This window comes from Xyrauchen texanus, chromosome 38 (genome assembly GCF_025860055.1).
Source record: "Xyrauchen texanus isolate HMW12.3.18 chromosome 38, RBS_HiC_50CHRs, whole genome shotgun sequence".
NCBI lineage: Eukaryota > Metazoa > Chordata > Actinopteri > Cypriniformes > Catostomidae > Xyrauchen > Xyrauchen texanus.
The window spans coordinates 22521342-22548007 of record NC_068313.1 but is presented as its reverse complement, the minus strand read 5'-3'; the positions used below and the strand labels follow the sequence as shown (position 1 = coordinate 22548007).

The following is a 26666-nucleotide window of genomic DNA, read 5'->3' as shown; positions in this document are numbered from 1 at the left end:
TGCAAAAAAAAAAGAAAAATAGAAATGGTGGAACACTGTCTTGTACTAAAGGGTGTTGTACTTTTGTGAGTGCAGAACACCAAACAGCCCATGTTATGACTTTAAAATGGTTCAGACATACTATTGAAGGCATTTATGCATGTGGGAACTAGCCTTATTTGATACAAACCATGCCATTGAGATTGTAGAAGGAACTCTGATCATAATTTGATTGGGCAAGTGTGGCCTGTGTTTGCAGTGGGAAAGTTGACACAATGTAAGCACCTGTAGCATCACCAACTTGTGCCACAAAACTATTCTTCTAATTTCACCAAAGTTTATTCATAATTATGTTTCATTCAGATGTAATTTACTACTATTACTTATTGAAGGAGTGATAAACAATCAAGGAAGTAAAGAGCTCATTTTCATTTTAAATAAATGAAACCTTTACAGGAAATTAAAAGCAAGTAAAAAACAAAAGCTACTTGAGTGCTCAATTAAAAGTAGCTTTTTTTTCTGGCATCTTCACAGACTATGGGATTGTGTATGTGTAACTTAACGAGATAACTGGTATCTTAAGTATTTGAACAGGAAAATGTGTAATTGTTAGTGATTTGAGAGAATGTGACTTATTGACTTTAAAAAGAAAATAATTTCAGTAATGCGGTTGTTCTTCATTTGAGAGTGCAAATCTGTGTTGTGTTTGGTGAAAGAACTGTTATATCGTGGATCAGATTTTTGAGCATAGTGATGCAGTGCCCGTTTTCCAAAGCTATAGGTTATTAGATTTAAACATTGCTTATTGTGTTAAATTATTATAAATCCCAGTTTAAAAAAAAATAAAAAAATCCATGTCCATATAACTGTCCCTAGAACTTTTTTTCTCAGTTGGCCAATGAGTCAGCATTCACAAAATCGCGTCTAAATGTATATAGCATTATTTTTATTTGAACCAATTCTTGTTTTGTAATTAATAATATGACTATTTGTATATGACATTTATATTGTTAATTGTGAAATGAAACATGTTATTAACTCTTTATTATTTAAGGTTTCCCTTTTGGCTAGATGAGAAATACTGGATACTACATTGAAAAAAAAAAAGTGGTCAACTGTTGTCGTTACCTCAAGGATGAATGTCTGCTTGATTTAACCCATTAAATAACTTTCATTGGTGTAACCTAGTTTGTCTAGTTGATTTAGTCAGATGAAATAACATTTAATTCATATGTCTCCACAATAAAGGAATATTCCGGGTTCAATACAAGTTAAGCTCAAACAATGGCATTTGTGGCACAATATTGATTACAACAAAAATGTATTTCGACTGGTCTCTCTTTTTCTTTACAAAAAGCACAAATCTGGGTTACAGTGAGGTGCTTACAATGGAAGCCACAAGATGTAAACAATATGTGTGGCAACTTGATTTTAATATGATAAAATCACTTTCTAACCTTTTCTGTGTAAAGTTATATCCAATTTTACAACTTCGTTGCCATGATGACATAACTCTGTAAATCCTAAAAACATAAAATGATAGATCAAAAATAGACAATTTTTACCAGAAGTATTAATGTGATTTTATAAAATTATAAGCTTCACATTTCTGCTTTTAAACCCTCCATAAATCGGCCCCATTCACTTCCATTGTAATTGCAACACTGTAACCACGATTTTTGCAATTATATATACACACACACACACACACACACACATACATTACATACATATATATATATATATATATATATATATATATATATATATATATATATATATATATATATATAGCTTACAATATCTTATAAGATTATCTGGGTAACTGTTATTTTACAAGAGATTAATACATCACTTTCAAGTTATTTTAACTTTTTTATATATTATTATTATACTTTTCAAGCTGAATTGACATGTACTGCAATCCAGTGTTGCCAGTACAGATCCATGCATTTAGGACTTGCACCTCTGCAGTGGCCATCTGTTCCTGGGAGCATCGCTGTTTCCTCCATCAGCTGCATCATTGCACTGGTACTGAAGGAGCAACTCTGTCTCCTGCTGTCATCACGCGTGTTCCGGTCACGAAGACGATGATGCTCTTCTTCAGTACCTTCAACAGACGCAGAACACACGAGGGTGCTCCGGCCAGCACAACGTCGGAATACTCACTATAATCGTGCCGTGACATTGTCGGGTAAAGCACATTGTCCTGTGATAGTGGACGTTGTGCATTGCGAAGATGGCAAGGGATTGAAATGTCTTATTTTCGTTATTTTGGGATCCGTCCCTCCTCAATTCTTCCGTTGAGATATGTATTGATCTTTTATAAAGATGTCGTCATCCTGTATGTTCAGCCTGGGTCGGTTCGTTGAAGGGCAGAGATGTAAATGCGAAGGGGAGCAGAGTAATTCACTCGATTGTAAAGCCTGATGTTCATCTTTGGAGACTAATAAAAACCGCGCTAATGGAGAACACGGTGAGTCCAACAAATAATTATGCGCAACGATATCTGAGACATTTAATGTTTTATAAATACTAGAGATTGAACAGCGAGGCGGTTTTTGAAATTAAAATGCGTATTACAATTTAATGTAGTTGTATTACATAATGTAGCCTGTATTAATGCAGACGGAATTAAATGTTTCCATCAACCTTCCATGTTGCTGCTGATTGTTTAATAGCTGTTCAGAAGTTTCTGTCAGACAAAAATATTTTATAAAAATTAGCATAGTCATAAAACTAACCAAATCAATTAAATTAAATTTGGTAAATTATAAAAGCTATAGCCTTCGTCGTGATAATGATAATATAATTAATATTTTGGTCAATGACGTGATGCAAAAAATTTTTTTTGTCCTGACGTATTAAGATATTAGCCTAAAAATACTACATTAAATCTGCAGTTCACACAAAAAAATGACTTGAATACCCCTCTACTGTGATGATCATGATTTTTTACATTTCTGAGTTTAAAGTCCTTTTGATTGGCTGTTTGTTCTGGGGCTTAGAACCGTCTGCAGACAATAAATAAATAAAGTCTCTTTAAAAGCTGAAATAATAATAAAAATTCCTGTTGAAAGAAGAAAAATTGTATTATTATTTCTGGAAAAAAAAAAGCTGTGAAACAATTTTGTTTTAAAATATTATAAATATTTGAAAAACTTTGTCCACCAAGTCAGGTGTAACATGCATGCAGGTAGCCATGTTGTCATGTGACAACATGAAAAAAACCCCAAAAACATTAGACCCTCATGACTGTGTGTGAAGTTTTCAAAAAATATCATATTTAAAAAAAATTATGAATAGGTATATTTCCTTAAGGTCAAATGGAGTAACCATAAAGAAAGCTTCTTGATATTCTTGACAAAAAAAAAAAAAAAAAAAATATTTAAAATAATATAAAAAATTCTTAAAAATGAGTTAAAAACAAATTCTTTGAAATGAATGGTTTAGTCTTTTTGTAGAAATTTCTATAAATGTTTTTCAAAATGTATGAAACATGAAACACAAATAAATGTATTCGAACATGCGTTTTAAGCTATAGTTTTTAAAACATGTTTAATTTTTCATCACCTCAGACAACCTATTTTGCCAATGATACATATGTGTTTATTTTGGAAAGTGCTTACCGGTGGTCTCACTGGAGCGGAAGGTGGAGAGTGTGGAGAGGAGCATCGTGTTCCTGCGACAGGAGCAGCTGTCACTGCTGCATGGACTACACCTGGAGATTCTCTCCCTCCAGAAACGCTGTACAGGTGTGTGTTTTCACCACAAATTAAATAATATTTCTGACTTGAATAAAACCAGGTCATTTAGATGTAACCACATGAAGAAAATTTTAGAGTACCTTTTTCTGCAGTGCACATAATACCACTGGGCTATGTCCAAAACCTCTGTGCCCCTGTGCGGAGCAGAAGAGGGTTGTGTGAATCTCTTTGATGGCACAGGCTTCACTATACCTTTCTACCTGAACATTTGTGTGTGCCGAGCCAGCAAGGGCAGAAAAGCAGCACACTGCATATTCATCTCTCTGCTCTTCATGCCTTGTCAATCAATCCAAAGCATGCCAGTACTCATAGGCCTTTTCCTGCAACCCTTTGATATTCTTTCAAACTTAAACATGAATTTAATTGACATTTTTGGCTAATTTAAGTTAGTAACTACGTAATGTATACCACAGCATGAATAAATATTATCATTGCAAAGAAAACTGAAAGACCGTTATATAAGATTATTCTATGCATTAATTTCATAAGGATGTTCAAAAGGATTAGCTGTTAACTAATGGGCTAGCTGTTCACAGACTTAAGTCTTTAAATGATCTTATTTTGCTAATCTTGGTTACTACTCTTGTGTAGTAATAACAATATAAAGCACAGTGGAAATTAACATTCTGTCTATTACTTTGTTACAGAGCTTACACAAGAACTCAACATTAAGCCACCAGGCAGGAGTGAAGCAGGTGAGCTCTCTTTATTACATACAGACAATTTTGTAATCTTGTAATCTGTAATTTTGTAAAAAGAAATTTCCCTTTATGTATTTGTGAGTTGCTCATTAAATACACTGACAAAATGTTAGACCAAAAATGTGGTTCATGTGGTAATATCTAAATAACCTAGTTCAGATTTACATAAAAAATATTACTTGTCTGTACTCTATGTCTTAATGAACCTAATTAACTTATTAAAATGAACTAACTAACACATTTAAAGGGTCATATCAGGTAGAAATAGCTTAATTTTTGTGATTAACATTGATTCAACAATTAAACAATGAAAAACAAAACACATACAAACAGAATCAACATTTAACCCTCACAATTACTGTTATGTATACCTTGTCTTGTTTCACTGTTGCCCTTTTGTTTGCCATTTTTGTCACTTTTGCACTCCTTAGTTTTCACTTTTGTCCCTTGTTTAACTCCATAGTCTCCTTGTTAGCGTTCGTGTTCCCTGCCATTGTTTTCACCTGCCCTTGTTAATTTGCCTTTGGTTTCTGTTAATCACCTTGTCAGCTAGTTTGTGTTCTCTTTGTTCATTGGCCCCTTTGTCCCATGTTTTTGTATTTATATCCTGGTTTTTGGTTCAGTCCTTGTCTGTCGTTGAATGTTTGTGAATGCTGTTACCCTGGTCTGTGTTCCCTGCCCGAGTTCTCTATTTATGTTTATTTTCCCACTGAGGGTTTTCCTTTGTGTTTTTGTGAACAATAAAGTAAGCTGCATTTGGATCCTCAACCTTCGTCTGCCTTCATTGCCTTACATTCGTGACAGTCTTACGTGCCAGATACCACCTGCTCTGCCTGAGGCAAGAGAACCGTCCGATTGAGGCCCACGTCTGCGACTTCCTTGGTCTTGCGGCTGTTGCGGACTTCCCGGACACCTCCCTTGTGGTCTTCTTCAGGGAAAACCTGAGTGGCTGGCTGAAGGAGTGGCTGCCGCCGGCATCACGCGGTTGGACTCTCCGCGACTTCCTGGAGTTGACCTTATTGTTGTGCGGCTCCCCGTTCACTGTGGGCCGTGCTGGGAAGGACCCTACCTCCCCACCTACTGTGGAGACTCTTCAGCCGTCCCAGGCTCTCCCTGTTACGCCTGCCCCGGTCTGCGAGCCAGAGCCCACGCCTGCCCCGGTCTGCGAGCCAGAGCCCACGCCTGCCCCGGTCTGCGAGCCAGAGCCCACGCATGTCACGGTGAGCAAGCCCACGCCTGCCCCGGTCTGCGAGCCAGAGCCCACGCATGTCACCGTCAGCGAGCCGGAGCCCTTGCCAGCCACGGCCGGCGAACCTGAAGCCACGCTGACCAGGAACAGCGTCCCAGCTTCGCCAGTCGCATCAGCCCGGAGGAAGAGGAGAAGGGGAAAGGTCTCTGCTCTCCAGCCTCCGCCTGCCGCAGCCCCGTGCCCTAAACCCCTCTTGGCTCTGCCCTCAGCGCCCAGCGAACCCAAGCCAGCGCATACCATGGTAACCCAGCCAGTGCCTGTCGCCTCAGAAGTCAGTGAGCAGTGCCTGTTGCCTCAGAAGTCAGTGAGCCAGCGCCAGTAGCCTCGACCGTCCCTGAGCCAGCGCCAGTAGCCTCGACCGTCCCTGAGCCAGCGCCAGTAGCCTCGACCGTCCCTGAGCCAGCGCCAGTAGCCATGACCGTCCAAGAGCCAGCGCCAACACCATGTGTAGTAGCACATCATAAAACAGTACAACAAGGTTAAGAACACCTTAAAACGGGAGACATCCAAGCAGTCTCAGAGACTATCAGTAGTAGAAAATAAAAACAGAGAAAACAGTAACAGGTTTAATACTAGTATCATACTCGAAGGAGAGAAATATAAAATAGACAGAAAAAAATATATAAGTATAAATATATCTATAAAAACACCCATACACACACACATACACATACGTATATATATATATATATATACATACACACACATACATACACACACATATATGTACACATATACACATACATATAGACGCATATGCACCTTATTTGTAGGCCAAAGAGAACAAGTGCGTTTTTAAAAGTGACTTAAAAGAAATCACAGAAGGGGCTATCCGAACCAAGAGTCCCGTCCAAGAGTCAGCTCCTCTCGAGCTTCCCAGTGCTCTGCCTTCCGAGCTTCCCAGTGCCCCGCCTTCCGAGCTTCCCTGTGCCCCGCCTTCCGAGCTTCCTAGTACTCTGCCTTCCGAGCTTTCCGAGCTTTCCAGAGCCCCGCCTTCCGAGCTTCCTAGTACTCTGCCTTCCGAGCCTTCCGAGCTTTCCAGAGCTCCGCCTTCCGAGCTTCCTAGTACTCTGCCTTCCGAGCTTTCCAGAGCTCCGCCTCCCGAGCTTCCTAGAGCTCTGTCCTCCGAGCTTCCCGAGTTTTCCAGAGCTCCGCCTCCCGAGCCTCCTAGGGCTCCATCTCAAGTCTCTCGAGTCTTCCAGGGCTCCTCCTCCCGAGCCTCCTAGGGCTCCGCCTCTCAAGTCTCTCCTTCCAGGGCTCTGCCTCCCAAGGCTCGAGAGAGCTCGGAAGGCAGAGTAATAGGAAGCTCGGAAGGCGGAGCTCTGGAAAGCTCGGAAGGCTCGGAAGGCAGAGTACTAGGAAGCTCGGAAGGCGGGGCTCTGGAAAGCTCGGAAGGCTCAGAAGGCAGAGTACTAGAAAGCTCGGAAGGCTCGGAAGGCAGAGTACTAGGAAGCTCGGAAGGCGGGGCTCTGGAAAGCTCGGAAGGCTCGGAAGGCGGGGCACTGGGAAGCTCGGAAGGCGGGGCACTGGGAAGCTCGGAAGGCGGGGCACTGGGAAGCTCGGAAGGCGGAGCACTGGGAAGCTCGAGAGGAGCTGACTCTTGGACGGGCGCGACCACTGGCGCTGGCCTTTGGACGGTCATGGCTACTGGCGCTAGCTCTTGGACGGTCATGGCTACTGGCGCTGGCTCAGGGACGGTCGAGGCTACTGGCGCTGGCTCAGGGACGGTCGAGGCTACTGGCGCTGGCTCACTGACTTCTGAGGCGACAGGCACTGGCTGGGTTACCATGGTATGCGCCGGCTTGGGTTCGCTGGGTGCTGAGGGCAGAGCCAAGAGGGGTTTAGGTCACGGGGCTGTGGCAGGCGGAGGCTGGAGAGCAGAGACCTTTCCCCTTCTCCTCTTCCTCCGGGCTGATGCGACTGGCGAAGCTGGGACGCTGTTCCTGGTCAGCGTGGCTTCAGGTTCGCCGGCCGTGGCTGGCAAGGGCTCCGGCTCGCTGACGGTGACATGCGTGGGCTCTGGCTCGCAGACCGGGGCAGGCGTGGGCTCGCTCACCGTGACATGCGTGGGCTCTGGCTTGCAGACCGGGGCAGGCGTGGGCTCTGGCTCGCAGACCGGGGCAGGCGTAACAGGGAGAGCCTGGGACGGCTGAAGAGTCTCCACAGTAGGTGGGGAGGTAGGGTCCTTCCCAGCACGGCCCACAGTGAACGGGGAGCCGCACAACAATAAGGTCAACTCCAGGAAGTCACGGAGAGTCCAGCCGCGTGATGCTGGCAGCAGCCACTCCTTCAGCCAGCCACTCAGGTTTTCCCTGAAGAAGACCACAAGGGAGGTGTCCGGGAAGTCCGCAACAGCCGCAAGACCAAGGAAGTCTTCTAGGGCTCCGCCCATCAAGCTTCTCGAGCCTACCAGGGCTCCGGGCCTCTCGAGCCTACCAGGGCTCCGGGCCTCCCGAGCCTCCAGGGCTCCGCCTCCTATGGCTCAGCCACCTACGGCTCCCGAGCCTCCTGCGGCTCCGCCTCCTATGGCTCAGCCTTCTACGGCTCCGCCACCCGAGCCTCCTACGGCTCCGCCACCCGAGCCTCCTACGGCTCCGCCTCCCACGGCCCCGCTGCAAGAGCAACTCCCGGCTCCGCCTCCGAAGCCTCCCTCAGCCTCGCCTCCGACGCCTCCTAGTTCCTTCCCGGCCCCGCCCCCTGGGCCTCCCTCAGCCCCGCCCCCTGGGCCTCCCTCGGCTCCGCCTCCTAAGCCCCCCACGGTCCTGCCTACGCCTCCTTCGGTGTCGCCTCCCAAGTCTTCTACGGCTCCGCCTCCGAAGTCCTCCTTGGCTCCGCCTCACGCGGCACCGCCGGCCCCTATCCTGCGGCCACCACCCAGGACCCCCAAGCCTACCCACATCCCGTGGTCAACTCCCAGGCCTCCTGAACCTGTCCCTGCCCTGTGGCCAGCTCCCAGGCCTCCTGAACCTATCCTTGCCCTGTGGCCAGCTCCCAGGCCACCTGAGGCCGTCCTTGCCCTGAGGTCAGCTCCCAGACCTCCTGCACCTGTCCTTGCCCTGCGGCCAGGCCCCAAGCCTCCTGAACCTGTCCTTGCCCTGAGGCCAGCTCCCAGACCTCCTGAACCGGTCCTTGCCCCATGGCCATCTCCCAGGCCACCAAAACCGGCCTCTATCCTGTGGCCTCCTCCTAGGCCCCCTGAGCCGGCCCTTGCCTTATGGCCAGCCCCCGGGCCATCTAAACCTGTCCCTGCCCGGTCGATACCTCCCTGGCCCCCTAAACCTGTCCCTTTGTGCCCCCATAGACTGCTTGCCTGTCCTCTCGGCCTCCTTGGACTGCTTGTCTGCCAATCTTGGCCCCCCCGGACTGCCTGTCTGCCACTCGTTGCCCCCTTGGACTTCCTGCCTGCCCTCTGTGCCCCTTGGACTGCCCTCTTGCTCTTGTGCCCCCCTGGTCTGCCTGTCTGCCCCTGGTGCCCTCATTTTGTTTTTTGTGAGTTTTTATCCTTGGTTTTTTTCTTTAGGATTGTCTGGAATCCGATCCTTTTGAGGGGGGGGCTCTGTTATATATACCTTGTCTTGTTTCACTGTTGCCCTTTTGTTTGCCATTTTTGTCACTTTTGCACACCTTAGTTTTCACTTTTGTCCCTTGTTTAACTCCATAGTCTCCTTGTTAGCGTTCGTGTTCCCTGTCATTGTTTTCACCTGCCCTTGTTAATTTGCCTTTGGTTTCTGTTAATCACCTTGTCATCTATTTTGTGTTCTGTTTGTTCATTGGCCCCTTTGTCCCATGTTTTTGTATTTATATCCTGGTTTTTGGTTCAGTCCTTGTCTGTCGTTGAATGTTTGTGAACGCTGTTACCCTGGTCTGTGTTCCCTGCCCGAGTTCTCTATTTATGTTTATTTCCCCACTGAGGGTTTTCCTTTGTGTTTTTGTGAACAATAAAGTAAGCTGCATTTGGATCCTCAACCTTCGTCTGCCTTCATTGCCTTACATTCGTGACAATTACATCTCTAAATACAGACTTGAATTTTTTTAATCCTAGCCCACACTCCCTCCTCCAATATCAAGTTTAAATCTTTCTACCATAATCTCTTGAGAGAAGACAACGCTCCATTCCCAAGACTCTGAATTAGCAGGGAGTAACACACTGATGCCTCGTGACCTTTTTCAAAAGTAGTAATCACCACTCCCAGAGTATCTGCCGCTTTAGGGGGGTGTATGCTACTCCCAAAAACAATACAGAGCAGTTGGGGCAGCTGTAAATACTTATAGAACTGAGATCTGGGAATCCCAAAAAGTTTTGCAAGGATCTCAACACTCCACTCTCAAATAGGTCACTGAGTGTAGTAACCCCCCTCAAAATCCACTCTGACCAGCAAAAAGGGGTCTTGTTGATACATAATTTAGGGTTCAGCCATATACTCGAGGCAACATTTAAATAAATATCAGAATTAAACACTCGCATTAAACGCATTTGCACCGAGTGCAAATGCGAGACAACAGGTATAATTTAACTTCTCCGATTTGTTTGAAAGAAAGGCTTTGCAATGGCGAAATGGGGTAAGAAATTCCTGTTCAATACAAAACCAAGGAGGGGCTCTCTCAGGTGGAAGTGACCAATGAGCCAAACGTCTGAGATAAAATGACATTAAAATGTAATCTGGGATGTTTACCATTCTAAATGAAGAACTTCACTATGCTATCAAATTGCTTGAAATAAGAGAGGGGGACATCTATAGAGAGAGACTGTAGCAGGTAGTTGAATTTTGGAATACAACACATTTTTAATAAAATTAACCTTCCCAATCACAGAAAAATTTAATGAAGCCCACCTGACCACATTGCTCAAAAACTTTTTTTTTAAGGGTCCAAATTAACTCGAACTAAATCACACAAATGTTCTGGGAGTAAAATACCCAAATACTTAATGCCCTGTATGGGCCACAGAAAGGCACCCAGCTGAATGCCGTTACAGTCAAGCTTTGGATTTAGACCAATTAACTCTGTATCCTGAGAACATAGAAAAGGAATTAATAATTCTTTGAAGGCAAGTCATAGATCTAGTAGGGTCGGAGATGAATAATAAAATATCATCTGGGTAAAGCAAAAGCTTATGCGCTACACATCACCCCTGGAAAATCATCCTCCTTTCTTATCGTGGCTGCTAATGTTTCCAGGGCAAGACAGAACAATAATGGAGAAGAAGACAACCCTGCCGGGTGCCCCTATTCAGAGTAAAATAATCTGAAATTAATCCATTTGTTTGAACCGCCACTACAGGGTGTCTATAAATTAACTTAATCCATCCAATAAAAGTATTCCTGAACCCATATATTTCCAAAATCTTAAAAATATAATCCCATTCTACCATATCAAATGCATCAAGTGAGATGACCGCGACTGGAGTCTGATCATTCGCCATTGACCACATGATATTGATGAAACGCCTAATGTTATCAGAAGAACTACGGCTCCGAATAAAACCCACGTGATCTATATGTATAAGAGATGTCACAACTTTACTCAATCAGTTAGCCAAAATTTTTGACAATATTTTAATGTCTAGCTGGATCAGGGAAATTGGATGGTAACTCTTACACTCGCTTGGATCTTTGTCCTTTTTAAATATCAGACTGATCCAGGCTTGAGTCATGGTTGGCAGAAGCTTTCCATTCTTTAAAGATTCCGTATAAATGTCTAGCAATAGTGGAGTCAATTCTTTAGCATAAGATCTAAAACATTCAGCGGCAAAGCCATCTGGCCCTGGAGACTTGTCTGTAGGCAAGACCTTAATTACCTCATCAAGCTCCTCAAATGTCATCTCAGAAGCAAGAGAATTTTTTTGCTCAGTCGTCAGTTTAGGGAGTTCTAATGGTTCCAAAACATTTCTAATATCTTCATCAGTAGACAAAGATGTGGAGCTATAAAGATAAAGATAGAATTCTTTAAAAGCATTATTTATATCAATGGCTGAGGTAAAAATGTCACCACCAGCAGATTTCACTGAGGGAATGGTAGAAAAAGACAGTCTCTGCTTTATATATATATATATAGCCAAAAGCTTCCCTGCTTTGTCCCCCTACTCAAAGAATGATTGTCTTGCCCTGAATAGCCAAAACTCCACCTTCTGCTACAAAATCATATTATATCCTTATTTCAATCGGGTCAATTCTCTGAGGCCATCAGATTACATTCGGCATTTCAGCTCTGCCTCGGCACTTTTAATATTCCCTTCCAACTCCATGAGTTCTCGTGCTTTGGATTTTTTTGATGAATGAAGCATACTGTATGATCCGACCCCTAAGAACCACCTAAAATGCCTCCCAAGCCACCACACAGAAGATACTGAGGACCAGTTGTTCTACATATAAACATTGATTTCAGCCTTTAACATTTGTTGGAATTCAAGATTTTGCAAAAGGGTTACAATAAAACACCAACTATATGATTTCATTTTCTCCGTATGTGGCAGGGGCGGACTGGGAAGAGAAATCGGAAATTTTACATAGAAAGTGGGCCAACAGTTGTTCGGTGGGTGGGGGGCTGCCCCCTTCGGCATATCGCAGTGCCATTTTGTGGCCCGTTCTGCATAACGCGGTGGCCCATTTCAGTTTATCACAGCCATTTCGCACGCGTTTCATGCCTCTAAACTCACAAGGGAGTTTATCTGAGACTAAAATATTTCCAATTGAGCAATCCACAACAGATTGAGGGGCTTCTATTCTAGATTAGCTCTTATGGTCTGATGAATAAAATGTATAATCCCTAACAGATGGGTTCAAATGTCTCCAAATATCTATAAGATCAACATTTTTACACATCCTGTGAAGAATCACTGTTGCTCTAGGGGGCTTTCATACTTTTGCTTTACTATGATCAATGACTGAATCCATCAAAAGATTAAAGTCTCCTCCCAATATTATATCATGAGGGGTGACAGCGGCTTGCAACATCCCTTCAAGATCTATAAAAAAGCCCTGATCATCAATGCATAAATGCATAAATATTAGCCAAAATCAACCTTTGCCCCTGAATTTCTGCTAAAACAATAATGACTCTTCCTAATTTATCTTTAATCCATTTTATACATTTGAATTGTAGATGTTTACTCATCAATGTAATGACTCCACCTGTTCTTACTTGAGCCAGCACTAAAGAAAACATGTCCACCACATATCTTCTCAAAATTATTTGGGGAAAGGAAGAAACACTATCATATTTCTTACGTTTAAGAAAATAAATAACTTTCCTTCTTTTTATAGGGTGCCTCAACCCATTCACATTCTACGTGGAGAGAAATAATTCACTCATCTTAACATTTTACATTTTGATATATTAGAAAATATAGATTGTGTGTCAAAAACAAAATTATAAAGATCACCTTTCAACATTAGTGCAACAATCCAACCCCTAACCTCCCCCCGAACCAAACAAACAGAAAAAAGAAAAAAGTGTGCATTAACTAATTATATCTATGACAGCACCAACCAGCGTCCATCCCTCTAAACTCAAAACAGTCCATGTATGCCCAAGAGTGCCCCCTTGACAACTTTGCCATCTGATTGCCCAAGTCACAAATTTTGTGAGTCAGAATTACATAGCAGAAGAAAATCTATAAAACAAACTCCAGCCAATAGGCAGAATAAACACAAAAAACAAGCAGATTCATCCACATACTGTCCTGAAGGAGTGCTGCTACACAAAACAAACTACAGCCACTAGGCGGAACCAGCAAAAGAAACAAAGAAGCCGCCCAGTTTCCTTGAACAATCAAGTGTATGTTCAACGAGTCAAGCTCACTTGGGAGCAGCATAAAAATCACCAAAATATCTTATTCATTCCATTGACTTTATGAAAGACATCTCTTGTTGTGGGCATGTAAATACTTCACGGCCATCCTTAGTATCTATTCTCAATTTGTCTGGAAACATCAGAGCAAAAGCGCTCTTCCGTTGATGTAAGAGATTCTTGCATTGCTTGAATTGATCATGTTTCTCTTTTGTTCTGGGTACAAGAAAATGTTGTGGTTCTTCTAAAAAAGCTTTCCTTTGCTCCTCACCTTGCGTAACACGAAATCTTTATTGGATGATCTCAGTAATTTGGCCAGATGATATTGGTCAATTTCCAGCTTATGGCTTGTAATATCGAGCAGACTTGGGAAGAGCTCATCTAGGAATTTCACCATATCTCTGCCTTCCTCATGCTTCCTCCGATGACTCCAGATAATCGATGACCGACAATCTTGTAACCAACTCAGAGAATTTCGCCTCCATCGCCGTAATCGATCAACGTATTACAGCAAGATCCTCCAGGTCCGCTACATCCTATGTCAGCATCACAGACATTTTGGACAGCTGGTGTTGAATTTCTTCCACTGCACCATCCCAATTGAGCCCCTGATCTGCTGCCTTGTAAGGGGCTTCAGCTTGAGCACTTAAGTGTATTTTTATGTCTCCAGAGCCCATGGATTTTTAATTATTTGACACATATTCTTCATAGAACAGTAATGAAATGGAGCGTATTGAATCTCACCAGTTTAAGACACACACAAAAAAAATAAACTAGCAAAATGCGCAGTGCTCACCATTCACACTTCCGACCCTTGCATGGTGTCCATAGAAATAGCAACTGCATACCATTTTAACAGTTCATTGGTACATACACTGGTGACAAATGTTTGGAATAATGTACAGATTTTACTGTTTCGGAAGGAAATTGGTACTGTAATTCACCAAAGTGGCATTCAAATGATCACAAAGTATAGTCAGAACATTACGATGTAAAAAACAGCACCATCACTATTTAAAAAAGTCATTTTTGATCAAATCTAGACAGGCCCCATTTCCAACAGCCATCACTCCTACACCTTGTCCTTGAGTAGTTATGTTAAATTGCTAATTTGGTAATAGAAAATCACTTGCCATTATATCATACAGAGTTGAAAGCTATTTGGTTTGTTAAATGAAGCTTAACATTGTCTTTGTGTTTGTCTTTGAGTTGCCACAGTATATGCAATAGACTGGCATGTGTTAAGGTCGATATTAGGTCAAAAATGGAAAAAAAGAAACAGCTTTCTCTAGAAACTCATCAGTCAATTATTGTTTTGAGGAATGAAGGCCTCAATGCTTGAAATTGAAAAAGATTTCATACAAAAGTGTACACTACAGTCTTCAAAGACAAAGGATAACTGGAAAGAGATGTGGAAGGCCCAGATATACAACTACATTTACATTTATGCATTTGGCAGACGCCAAAAGACGCCAAGCGACTTACAGTGCACTTATTACAGGGACAATCTCCCCGGAGCAACCTGGTGTTAAGTGCCTTGCTCAAGGACACAATGGTGATGGCGGCTGTGGGGATCAAACCTAAAACCTTCTGATTACCAGTTCAGTGTTTTAGCCCAGTACGCCACCACCACTCTCACAACTAAACAAGAGGATAAGTACATCAGAATCTAGTTTGAGAAATAGATGCCTCACATGTCCTCAGCTGACAGCTTCATTGAATTCTACCTGCTCAAAACCAGTTTCATGTACAACAGTAAAGAGAAGACTCAGAAGAAGAGTCTTGCAAAGAATTGTGCAAAGAATTATTATTATTTTTTTCAAATTGTAATAGTAATTTTTCACATTATTAATGTCCTGACTATACATTGTGATCAGTTGAATGCCATTATGGTGAATAAAAGTACCAATTTCTTTCCATAAGAGCAAAATCTGTACATTATTCCAACTTTTGGCCACCAGTGTAAATAAAAGAAAAGAGGCATAATACAACAGCTACTAGAACTTAGGAAATGTGTATGTAGATGTTGATGTGTGCTTTTCGTAGATCAAGTTTGGGAAATTAATTTAGTCAGCATGCTCTGATAACCAAAGGATTATGTGCTCAGAATTTGCTTTATTTTTAGATTAGAAGGTGGAGGCAAAATTCAAGTAAGTAGATTCAACAAGGCCCATGCATTGTTTGTTTAAGGAATAGTTCACCCAAAGTTAAAAATAATTTACTCACCCTCATGCCTGCCCAGATGTTTATGACTTATTTTCTTCCGCTGAGCTCAAATTAAGATTTTTAGAAGAATGTCTCAGCTCTGTAAGGTCCACACAATGCAAGTCAGCGGGTTCCAAAACTTTTAAGCTTCAGAAGCGATATGATAGGTGTGGGTTAGAAACAGAAAATGATCATATTTAAGACTATTCTTGCTATAAATATCCAATTTCAAACAGCCCTCCTAAGCGCTGTTCTCTCCTAAGGGTTCTTCTTCTTTTGTTTTTGGAGATTCACATTCTTTGTGCATATCGCCACCTACTGGGCAGGGAGGAGAATTTATTGTAAAAAAGGACTTAAATATTGATCGGTTTCTCCCCCACATCTATCATATCACTTCTGAAGACATGGATTTAAACACTGGAGACTTATGGGTTATTTTTATGTTTCCTTTATGTGCTTTTTTAACCTTCAAAATTCTGGCTGCCATTCACTTGCATTGAATGGACCTACGGAGCTGAGATATTTTTTCTAAAATATTTGTTTGTGTTCAGCAGAAGAAAGAATTCATATATATCTGGAATGCCATGAGGGTGAGTAAATGATGAGAGAATTTTCATTTTTTTGGAGAACTATTCCTTTAAAGACTATATTTTATGATTGGGATTATAACTGATCTAAAACCAAGGCCAAACACATTCAGAGGCTACTCATAATAAGTTTCTGCTCTGTTCTGCTGGTTGTTTCTCTCTCTTCCACCCTAGCACAGTTTTATCCCCCACACAAATTGATCCTCCCTGTTTTTTTCCTTTGCTCTTGGTGCACAGTCCCAGTTGGGGTGTCCAATTACAGCTTTTTTTTCTTTTCTTTTTTTGCTGAGACAATATTGGCAAGGAGACAGAGAGGAAGAGCCCTAGAAAGCTGAGAACAGGAGAGATTTAAAGAGACTTTTGGCACAAATGATTGTTAATCTAGGGCACATCATGTTTTGGTTGTTTGTCTTCAAAGAAGCCCAAAGGGACCAAACACTGTTAGTAGTGATAATAATTTAATTTCAGATTTTATTAGATTTAGAAGGTATGTGAGCATTAAAGTAACAATACTTATCATATTTTTCATGTTGATCATTTCCTATCTGCACTAATGCTGTGGTTAAAGGATTGCTGTCGACATCTCCGTATCATTAAAAATTCTATTAAAAGGGTCAGAGATCAGATTTAAGGATCAGATAACACAGCATTGTCTAAATTCACCTTCATCTCAGCCTGGATGCATAGGGACACTCAGACTAACCTGTGTGCATGGGAAAAAGGGAAAATCAGCGTATAAAGACACTTGTAGGGTTCCTTACCCTAATCATGCACTACATTCTGCTGATAAAGTGATAGTTCACTAAAAAAAAACATAGAATTTCATCATATACTCACCCTCACGTTGTTCCAAATCCGTATAATTTTCATTTATATTTGTTGAACACAAAAGGATATTTTTGGCAGCCACTATGTAACTCAGTGACCATTCACTTCCGTTGTATAGTAAACTAATGACAGGGAATGGCGACTGAGACTAATAGCATCTCCTTTTGTGTTCCATGGAGAAAGAAAGTCATACAACTTTAGAACAACATTAGAATGAGAAAGACACAAATCAGAAGCAAAACATTTTGAGATCACAGCATAAGGTCATCAAGTTCATGTGGATCAGGTGTAGAATATCCAACACTATTCTTATAACTCATTTTTAGTCTACTTAGCCTGTCACTTATCTCAGATGCTTTACTTTAATATGTGGGTAATGACAATTAAGAGGCACCATTAAGTGGAAAATAAATGTTTTATCCTTCAATTGTTGGATTGTAATTAAATTACATGCTATCTATCAGCTGTTTCCCTCTAATCATTTGGTGCATTACATTTCTCTACTCATCATAATTTACAGTATACACTGTTTCTTCTTATTTTTAATATCAGTTACATACATTGGGTTGTTCTGTGTTATATTTGATATAGTTTAGTGTAAAGGGATCAATGGAAAGGAGGAGGCGAGAACCGGCTTTTCAATAAAAATAATATTTTAATGAGAAACTTAAAAGACAACATAAACACACACACACGACGGACATGTCCGCTAACGATCTCTCTCTCCCGCACGACACCCTGCATTCGTACCTCGGATGCTTGATTAGCCTAATACGGGACCGGGTGCGTAGGATTGTGACCCGGCCCCGCCCTCCATAAGGTTTACTGCCTTATTTAAATTTCACATGTGTTACCCTGTTGGTGTTTATTGTTTGTGTGAGTGACACTGAGCACTGTCTCTACATGTTTATTGGTCATTGCTTCTGGAAGAGCCACTATTGGTGAACTTCATGTCATCATGTGCTCTTCTGTAATTTTTATGGCGATCAACTATACCTTGTAAAAGTGTGCTGGGTTACTCCAGCCAGCTCTCCTAAGCAACTAAATTGTCCCAGTTGCTAGGGAGGGTAGAGTCACATGGTGTAACCTCCTTGTGGTCACGATTAGTAGTTTGCGCTCTCAATGGGATGCGGGAAGTTGTGCGTGGATCGTGGAGAGTAGCATGAGCCTCCACCTGCTGGGAGTCTCCGCCGTTTCATGTACAACGAGCCACGTGATAAGATGCACAGATTGAAGGTCTCAGAAGCAGAGGCAACTGAGATCATTTGAGAGTTTTCAAATGATGTGTTATAGTAAAATAGTTTTGATATCATAACATAGCAGTGTGTGATTAATAGTGTGAAAAATAATTGTTTATAATGTCATAATCAACCATTGTAGTAAAATGAAAGTAAATATTATGCACAGTTGTTGTAGCGCCTCTAGTGTTACTTTACGGGTGCGCAAACACCATTCTTCCTTCAAGACAGCAATTCAACTCTCATCTTAGAAGCCCTCTACATTCGTCACCGTCTAAATACATGAGCCAGCGGACAGAATCTTTGCAAGCTTAGAAGACTCTCCGCTCCCCTGCTGTGTTCTGGCGGACATTCTGCACCTCGCGGTTGACGCTTCATTGGTGAACGTGTCCTCACTTGTCCTTTAATTGCTATTGCTATATTATTATATATATATATTTATAAAAGAGTGTTCACATATTTTTAAAGATGTCGTTCCATAAATGTTCCTTTTGAGAGGGACACATCCCACCGTCAGATCTACATTTGCGTTCTGGAACAGACTGCCTTCACTGTGAGGGCATGAGTCTCAAGATGCTTTGCTTGCTAATCACCCTCGTTCTGAAGGACGTTTCAGCCTCCCGTGCCCTCCCACTTGCCTCTTCTGTGACTCCTGAGGGATCACAAGAGGAGGCACGGTGGGGCTGCGAGGTCGAGCAGGATGAATTTGAGGTGGACCTCATGCCGGAACATGGTCTCATTGTGCTCTTCGGTTCTGACACTGGGGATGAGATGATGTTATGTCTGTCGCTGCATCTGGTGAGTGGTCAATGGATGACATTGCTGCCCCTTTCCCCAGCAAGAGTGAGGAGATGTGCGAACACCACTGACAAATAGATGCTTCACGTCCTTTCAAGAGTGATCAGAGAGGTCAGTCTCGAGTGGTCTCCTCCAGAGGAACCGGAACCTCGCCTTGATGAGTGGTTCCAGCAGTCCGGACTTCATCAAGCGACCGTGTTCCACAGATCAGCCCCGCTCTTCCTGGGGGTTCATAACGAACTGGCAAAATCCTGGCACATGCCCTATTTAGCTCGCACAGTGATTCCACTCTCCTGACTAAAGCAGACCACAGAAAAGACAAAGGTTATGCCCAACTACCCCCTCTAAAGGAGGCAATAGCATCACATCCCGTGGAAATCACACCCTATTCATCCTTCCAAGCCGTGTTGACTAAGTGCCACACTGGCTGAAAAAGCATACTCAACGGTGGGCCAAGCTGTTTCAGCACTCCACACGATAGTGGTGCTCCAAGTTTTCCAAGCTAAGGTCCTCAAACAAATGGACGAGTAAGGTTACAAACCAGAGATGATCTAAGAGCTTCACACTGCTACGGACTTAGCATTGCAAGCCACTAAATTTACTGCACAGGCCATTGGCAATTAATGGGCAACCTGGTGGTCTTGGATCGGTACATCTGGCTGACCCTCATGGAAATGCGTGACATGGAAAAAGCCATTGTCTTTGATGCTCCTGTGTCTCCAGCTGGCCTATTCGGCAGCTCTGTGTATAGGTTTGTTGAGCGCTATGTCTCATGCCAAAATGGAGCAGTAATTCATCACAACCGGCTCATTCCCACTCTGTCTCGGGCCAGCGTCTGCCTAAAAACCCCATGCCGGCTGCCTCAGGGGAGCCAAAATTTTGCGCTGAGCCACCGGTAAAGCCACGGAAGCCGTGGCCCAAACAAAAGCAGCCATCTCAGCATGAGCCCTGCACCGATGTTTCGTGCAATAAAAGTGCTCCTGACAGGCACAGCAATATTAAGCGGAATGCAGAGCTCGCCGTTCCTTCTGTACCTGTCCTGAAGAAGGCTCGATTGGAGACACACAATGCTGTTCCCATCTTCCCCACTGCTGTTTTTTGGGAAAGGAATATTGTTGTTCAAAATGTTGCTTCTGTGTCGCACATTCAAATGAAGAATGCAAAAAAAGTGTACAGTGCTAATTGCACATACACAAGACACTTTTTCAATAAAAAAACCTTTTCCACTTCAAATCCCACACATTATCCACAACCGCTTTCCAATGGTGGTAATTGTACAATTATGTACAAATTGAACCACATCACAGTATGTTTTTGAAAACTGCGTATAAATTCAATGTCCTTCCCTTCAGACTATCCCCTTCTCCTTGCATGTTCACAAAGTGCATTGTGCATCGGTACTCGCCCCTCTGAAACTGAGCGGCGTGTGCATTTTTAACTACCTTGACATTTAGCTATTACTGGCCCAATCAGAGGCTCTGTAATGCCAGCACAGGGCCTTATTGCTCCAACATCTGAACAGCCTGGGCCTCATGTCAACTGGGAAAAGAGCACGGTCTCCCCTAGCCAACAAATCTCCTTTTTGGGAGTCCGTCTCTGCTTATCCAATTAGGTCTTTTACTCATGAGACCTCTTCAGTACTGGCTCAAGCACCATGTTCCACGACATGCCTGGTGCCAAGGGCGCATGCGCGTCACCATATCTTGCCACTGTCTAGCTGCTTTTCTTTATAACTTTTTATTTAGCTTTTAATTTATTAAATTAGGAACAAAAGAAAGATCATGAAAAAAATGGAAGGGAAAGTAAAAAACATTTAAATTATTCATACACATACATATATTTTGTTGACAGATACAGAAAAGGCATACAAGAGTAAAACAACAAAACACACAAACAATAAGATAAAAATATTTTTATTTAAATTTTAACAGAGCCTGTGGGGGAGTATACATATTCAATCTATTCTTATAAATTCTTATTGTCTTTATTTTCTTTGTATATTGTTAATTTACCCCAATCTTTTTAAAACCCTCTTCCTTTGTTTTTAGTCTGTAAGTTAACATTTCCATTATTGAAATTTCCTCTATATTATCAAACCATTGATTATGTCAGCCTTAAGCCAATTCCTAGTAATGATCTTTTTCCCAGCCACTAGAAGTATCTTAACCAGGTATTGATCACTTCTAGGTACTATTCCTGTAATTTTTCCAAGATATAAGACAATGCATTTTTTGGGAATTACATATCCCAACACCTCACACAGAGTTGAAGGTATATCATCCCAGAAAGGTTGTAATTTCTTACAGCTCCAAAAAAATGTGTGTGTGGTCTGCTTCTATATGGCTGCACTGCCACCAACAACCTTGTTGTTTAGCTAGTTGCCTACTTTTAATCTGATATAATAATGAGTTCTCTCCATATATGATTTTGAAATTTGTAGTTGTTTTGTGCATTTTCCACATGTCATACCACATCTTTTCTGTGATTTTGACTTTCAATTATTTTTCCCATTGTGCCTTGATATATAATGTTGAATAAGGCCTTGATTCCATTAAATTGGTGTACAGGAAAGTTACCATTCTCATGTTATTGTAGCATTTATGTGCACCTGCCATCAGATTAAAGAATGGATGGATTTCTTGGTTATTTGTAATTCTGATTTCTTTCCTATAACAATCCCTTAGTTGTAGGTATCTAAACAAATCCTGGTTCCCAAGACCAAATGTCTCCTTTAAATCTTGGAAACTTCTCATTTCTCCCTTGTGAGTGACCGTGCATACTGCTGTTATCCCCTTTTCAATCCATTGTTTAAATGGTGGTTCATCATCATTCAATCCCGTTTTAAACTCTCTATCAAATGCAATCCATTTCAGAGGTCCCAGTTTTAATTGTTTACAGATTGAGTACCATATTTCTATAGTGAATGTTATTATTGGGCCAATTTTATCTTTAATTTGTTCTGGTATGTTTTTTGCCCATATGAGCCTTTGAACTTGGGGGGTTTCAATACGTGTCTTTATATCTTTCCATTTGGTTGTATAGTGAGTGTTACACCAGCAAAGGATTGGAGGAAACTAGGCTGCGTAGAAATATTCCTGTAGATTTGGAAGGGCCATTCCCTCTTATCCTTAGGTAGTTGGAGTGTGGTATAGCTTATTTTATGTCTTTTTCCATCCCATATGAACCTTGAGATCAGTTTGTTCCAGTTACTAAATTGGTTTTGTGGAATATCTACTGGAAGGGCTTGAAACAAATACAACAGACGTTGTTGGATTTTCATTTTCACAGCTCTTATTCTGTTTCTGAAATCTATAGGATAAGTTGACCACCTCTGAATATCTCTCTTTATATTTTGGTTTATGTTTTCATAGTTGGCCCTGTATAATTTAGTCCAATTTTTTTATAATTACTCCTAAATATTCTACAGAATTTGTTTCCCAATCAACTGCATATTCTTGTTTAAATTCCTGTGTTGATGTACAATTGAACATAAGTATTTGAGATATTCAGTTTATATCCAGCATAATACTTGAATTGTTCCAAAATCTGTATCAGCTTTGTAAAGTATTTTGTTGGCTCTAACAGGTCAATCATCACATCCTCTGCGAAGAGACTTATTTTATGTTCCTCTCCATTGATTTTCACTCCTGGCAGAATTGTGTCTTGTCTGATTCAGCCAAAGTTTCTATGTATATGGCAAACAGAGAAGGGCTTAGGCAACACCCCTGTATCGTTCCTCTCTCTAGTGTGAATCTATCTGTTAGAGAGCCATTAACACTTACTCTAGCCATGGGGTTGTGAAAAATAGCCTTAACACACTGAATGTATTTTCATTAAAGCCAGACTTTTCCAGTGTTACGTTTTTTTCCGCATCAAAACTAATTAAGACTCCAGGTATTTTGTTTCTCTGTATTCTGTTTTTTATATATAATGTTCTTCTTATATTGTAATGTGTTTTCCGTCCTTTGACAAATCTAGTTTGGTCCTCATCTATCAAATCTGGTATGAATGTTTGAAATCTTGTGTTTATAATGGAACTATGTAACATATAGTCCACATTAAGCAATGATATCGGCCTATAATTTTGACAGTACTCTTTGTTTTTTTTAATCCTTAGGGATTACTGAAATGATGGCCTCCTTCCATGATGGAGGAGTTTTCCCTTTTTCAAATTCCAATTAAAATTATTCAGAAGAAATGGGGAAAGAAACTTTTTGAAATATTCTATTCCACTCTATTGGAAATCAATCAATTCCTGGTGCCTTGTTTGTTTTTAGTTTACCCATAACTTTTTGGATTCCATCTAGATATATATTTGATATTATATGTTCGTTTTGTAAAATACCATTAGAAGGTAGGTCAGGAACGTTTCTTTGGTTGCGGTTGATGTCTCTGTATATAGTTCCTTGTAATAGTTCCAAAATATTTTCCCTATTTCTTTTGGTTCATATTTGAGATGTTTGAGTTTGGATCACTTATTTTGTAAATAGTCATCTCAGTTTGGTGTTTACGCAGCCATCTTGCTTGTATGTTCATCTCATAGTAAGTTTAAAATGTGGCTTTTTTTCTACAGTCGCAACTTGGAACCTAACTTTGGTCCTAAAAGCGCTTGCGGGGACCCCCTTCGAGCCGCTGGACTGGAGCCACTGTTGAATTGCGTGTGCTCTCTCTTGAGACAGCATTACTGCTGGATTTGGCCTCAGTAAAATGGGTTGTTGATTGGCAAGCATTTGTCAGTCAACAATTCATGTCTGGAGTTTCAGGCCCGGATTAAGATTTCAGAGGCCCCTGGGCACAATGTCTTGTGAAGAGTGAGTTCGGCAAAAGGAGTATTTGAACTCAGGTCGAACGTGTCAAAACGCTACTTTCAAGAACCACACACCCTACTGCCTGCACCACTGCAGATACAAGAAATAAAGAAAATATTTTTTTTTTCTTCCACTTGTTTGGGCCCCATTTGCACATGGGCCCCTGGGCCAGTGCCCATAATGCCCATTGGATAATCCAGCCCAGGATCTGGGTCTTTCCAAAGTCACTGTCAAACTCAGAAAAGGCTATGTTTTAACCATGCCCATCAGACGCAGTTGGTTCATCATCAAGCGTTTTTCCCTCCATTTAATTTGGATGAGGAACAGTCCTTGCATATTGTTACACATACAAGCTCTTTGTGTGCTATGGAGGATGTACAGAAGGAATGACCACCTCCAAGCAGAGACTTTCTCACTGGATCGTTGATGCGATTGTCCTGGCTTACAAGTCACAGGATGCGAATTGCCCAAATGCTGTTAAAGAACACTCAACTAGAGGCATGGCCTCTTCATGGGCATGGACAACGGTGTGTCCTTACAAGATATATGTTTTGCAGCAGGATGGTCTTCTCAAAACACATTTGCAAGTCCTCTCTGTCTAGAGCTTGCCATTTCGTTGGCCAAACACATACTGTACTTATTCCCCTATTTTTAAGTATGGGCTCCCCGTCATTTTACATAACCGCCTGCACTCAGAAGATTGTATTTCCTAAAAGTCACAAGCACTTTCATTATGAATAAAAGGTCCTTCCCGACTGGGTTCGTGAAGGGGTTAATTCATACTATATGACAATAGTTCATATAGCCATTCTTAGTGTTCCCCTCCTGGCTTACCATGAGGGTCATTCACTTGTGGCATACGGGACTGCAGCATCATATTTTCCTCTCTGGGAGGAGTGCAGTGTGATGGAACTCTGTTCCCCATAGCGTTAGCTTAGTGACACAATGTCAAGGAAGGGAACAAGACATTGCGTAAGTTGGCCACAGACTCAAGAGTTTTTTTGAGGTGCAAGCGATGCACTCTTTGTCCTTCTGTCAGAAAATTCTGAGGAATGGTGTTTGTGTTCCCAATTTTATACCAGACAGCTTCACACCTAAAAGGCTAGGGATTAAACACCATAGCCAATATTAGAAGGTGTTATATAGAAGGGTTTCAACTAGGTCATGTAGAAGGACACTCCCATAGTGTCAGCTTAGTGATGCATTGTCTCTTTCCAGGTTACATACGTAACAGAGGTGTTATGGTAATGTTCATTATGTGAGACAAGATTTATTTTCTGTGGGACAAAAAAAAAAGAGTCTCTTGTCACAATTCACTTTCATAAAATGGAAAAAGATGCAATGAAAGTGAATTGTGACTGAGACAAAAATTCTGCCTAATATCTCCTTTGGTCTCACTTAGAAGAAAGAAAGTCATAAGGGGATGGAATGACACAATCTTAATTTTGGGTGAACTACGCATTTAAACGCCTATGCCATGGCTTTGTACATTTTTGACATTATTAAACTTAGCTTAACCGCTTATACTATAATAGTCATATTGATAACTTCTAAAGTCTAATGATTCAATACAAAGCATTTAACTGATCAGTGAATGAATATGTATAAATGTTTCCTCCAAAAATGTTTGTTACATGATTGAAATTCTTCTGTTGTGCTGTATTCAATTTGAATTCTTCTTCCTGTCATTTCAATTCACTTGTGAGTGGTTTGCTATTTTTTACATGCTCTAGATATGCTATCATATACTGATTCATAAGGAGTTTTATTTTGTGTGTATATGAATCAGAGGTGCTGGAGGAAGAGGAGCAGTTGGCAGCCCGTTGCCAAGAAGTGGAGGAACATCTGCAGGAGCAGCAGAAAATGCAGAGCGACTTGCGATGGGAACTGAGCCAGAAGGCGGTGCAGGTGGGCTCTCTCCGTGCCAATCTGAAGGAGAAGGAGCGCCGTTTCCTGGAGGAACTCAAACAACGCAGCCACAGGACCACTGCACTCAACACTGAGCTGCAGAAGCAGACAGAGGCGGCTGCATATCTCTCCTTCCAGCTGCATTCTGCAAAGCAGAAACTGCAGCAGCAGCGCAGGAGGCCGGCCCTGCCCAGTGCAGACAAGCCCCCCATCCACCCCTCCCCTCAGGCCAGTGGCAGCAGCTCAAATGTGGTCAAACCTAAACGGCGTAGCTCAAGCAGGCTGTCTTCACACTTCCACACTGAGCGCACTAGGGAGTGCGTGCCACGCGAGAGGGTGACGGGCCCTGAGGAGCCCATGGCGATGCCTGACCCTGCCCTCTTCCTCTACCACTATAGACACAGAGCTCGGCCCCGCCCACCGCACAGACACGCTCTGCAGGAGGCGGAGGCAGGGGAGGAGTCAGAGGATCTTGATCAGGGAGCTTCAGTGAGCAGACTGGCAACAACAGTAGCGAAAGCCACAGCAACTACGGCATCGACTACAGAGAACACTGCAGAATGAGCAATTAATTTACATTTCACCTCAAAAACCTGCTTGTTTTTATGATATTTACCCTTGGATTGCACCTTGAGTCTCCTGGGACAACCTTGCTTTATTTACGACAGTGACAGAAATGTTTATATTTGCAATGCAGTTTGTACAATTTTTGTTTTACAGTTTGTACTGCTATGATGAATAGCCTGAGGAGAGATTTCTGCTTACGTTCATTTTGAACAAAATACAGGTGAAACTCGAAAAATTAGAATA

The 26666-nt window shown here is 41.9% G+C and overlaps 1 protein-coding gene across 1 annotated transcript; it reads left to right on the top strand.

Annotated features, from left to right (window-relative positions):
* Positions 1–2106: 2106 nt before the first annotated feature.
* On the top strand, positions 2107–26666 carry ccdc92ba (coiled-coil domain containing 92Ba). The gene is made up of 4 exons (XM_052110641.1): positions 2107–2455; positions 3602–3734; positions 4394–4441; positions 25738–26666. The coding sequence occupies exons 1-4, from the start codon at positions 2444–2446 to the stop codon at positions 26418–26420; spliced, it is 876 nt and encodes a 291-aa protein (XP_051966601.1). The 5' UTR covers positions 2107–2443; the 3' UTR covers positions 26421–26666.

Excerpts from the sequence above, each read along its gene's own strand:
- ccdc92ba (XM_052110641.1), top strand. Across the intron at positions 3,735-4,393 it reads CCTCCAGAAACGCTGTACAG|AGCTTACACAAGAACTCAAC; the intron begins GTGTGTGTTTTC and ends ACTTTGTTACAG. Across the intron at positions 4,442-25,737 it reads ACCAGGCAGGAGTGAAGCAG|AGGTGCTGGAGGAAGAGGAG; the intron begins GTGAGCTCTCTT and ends TATATGAATCAG.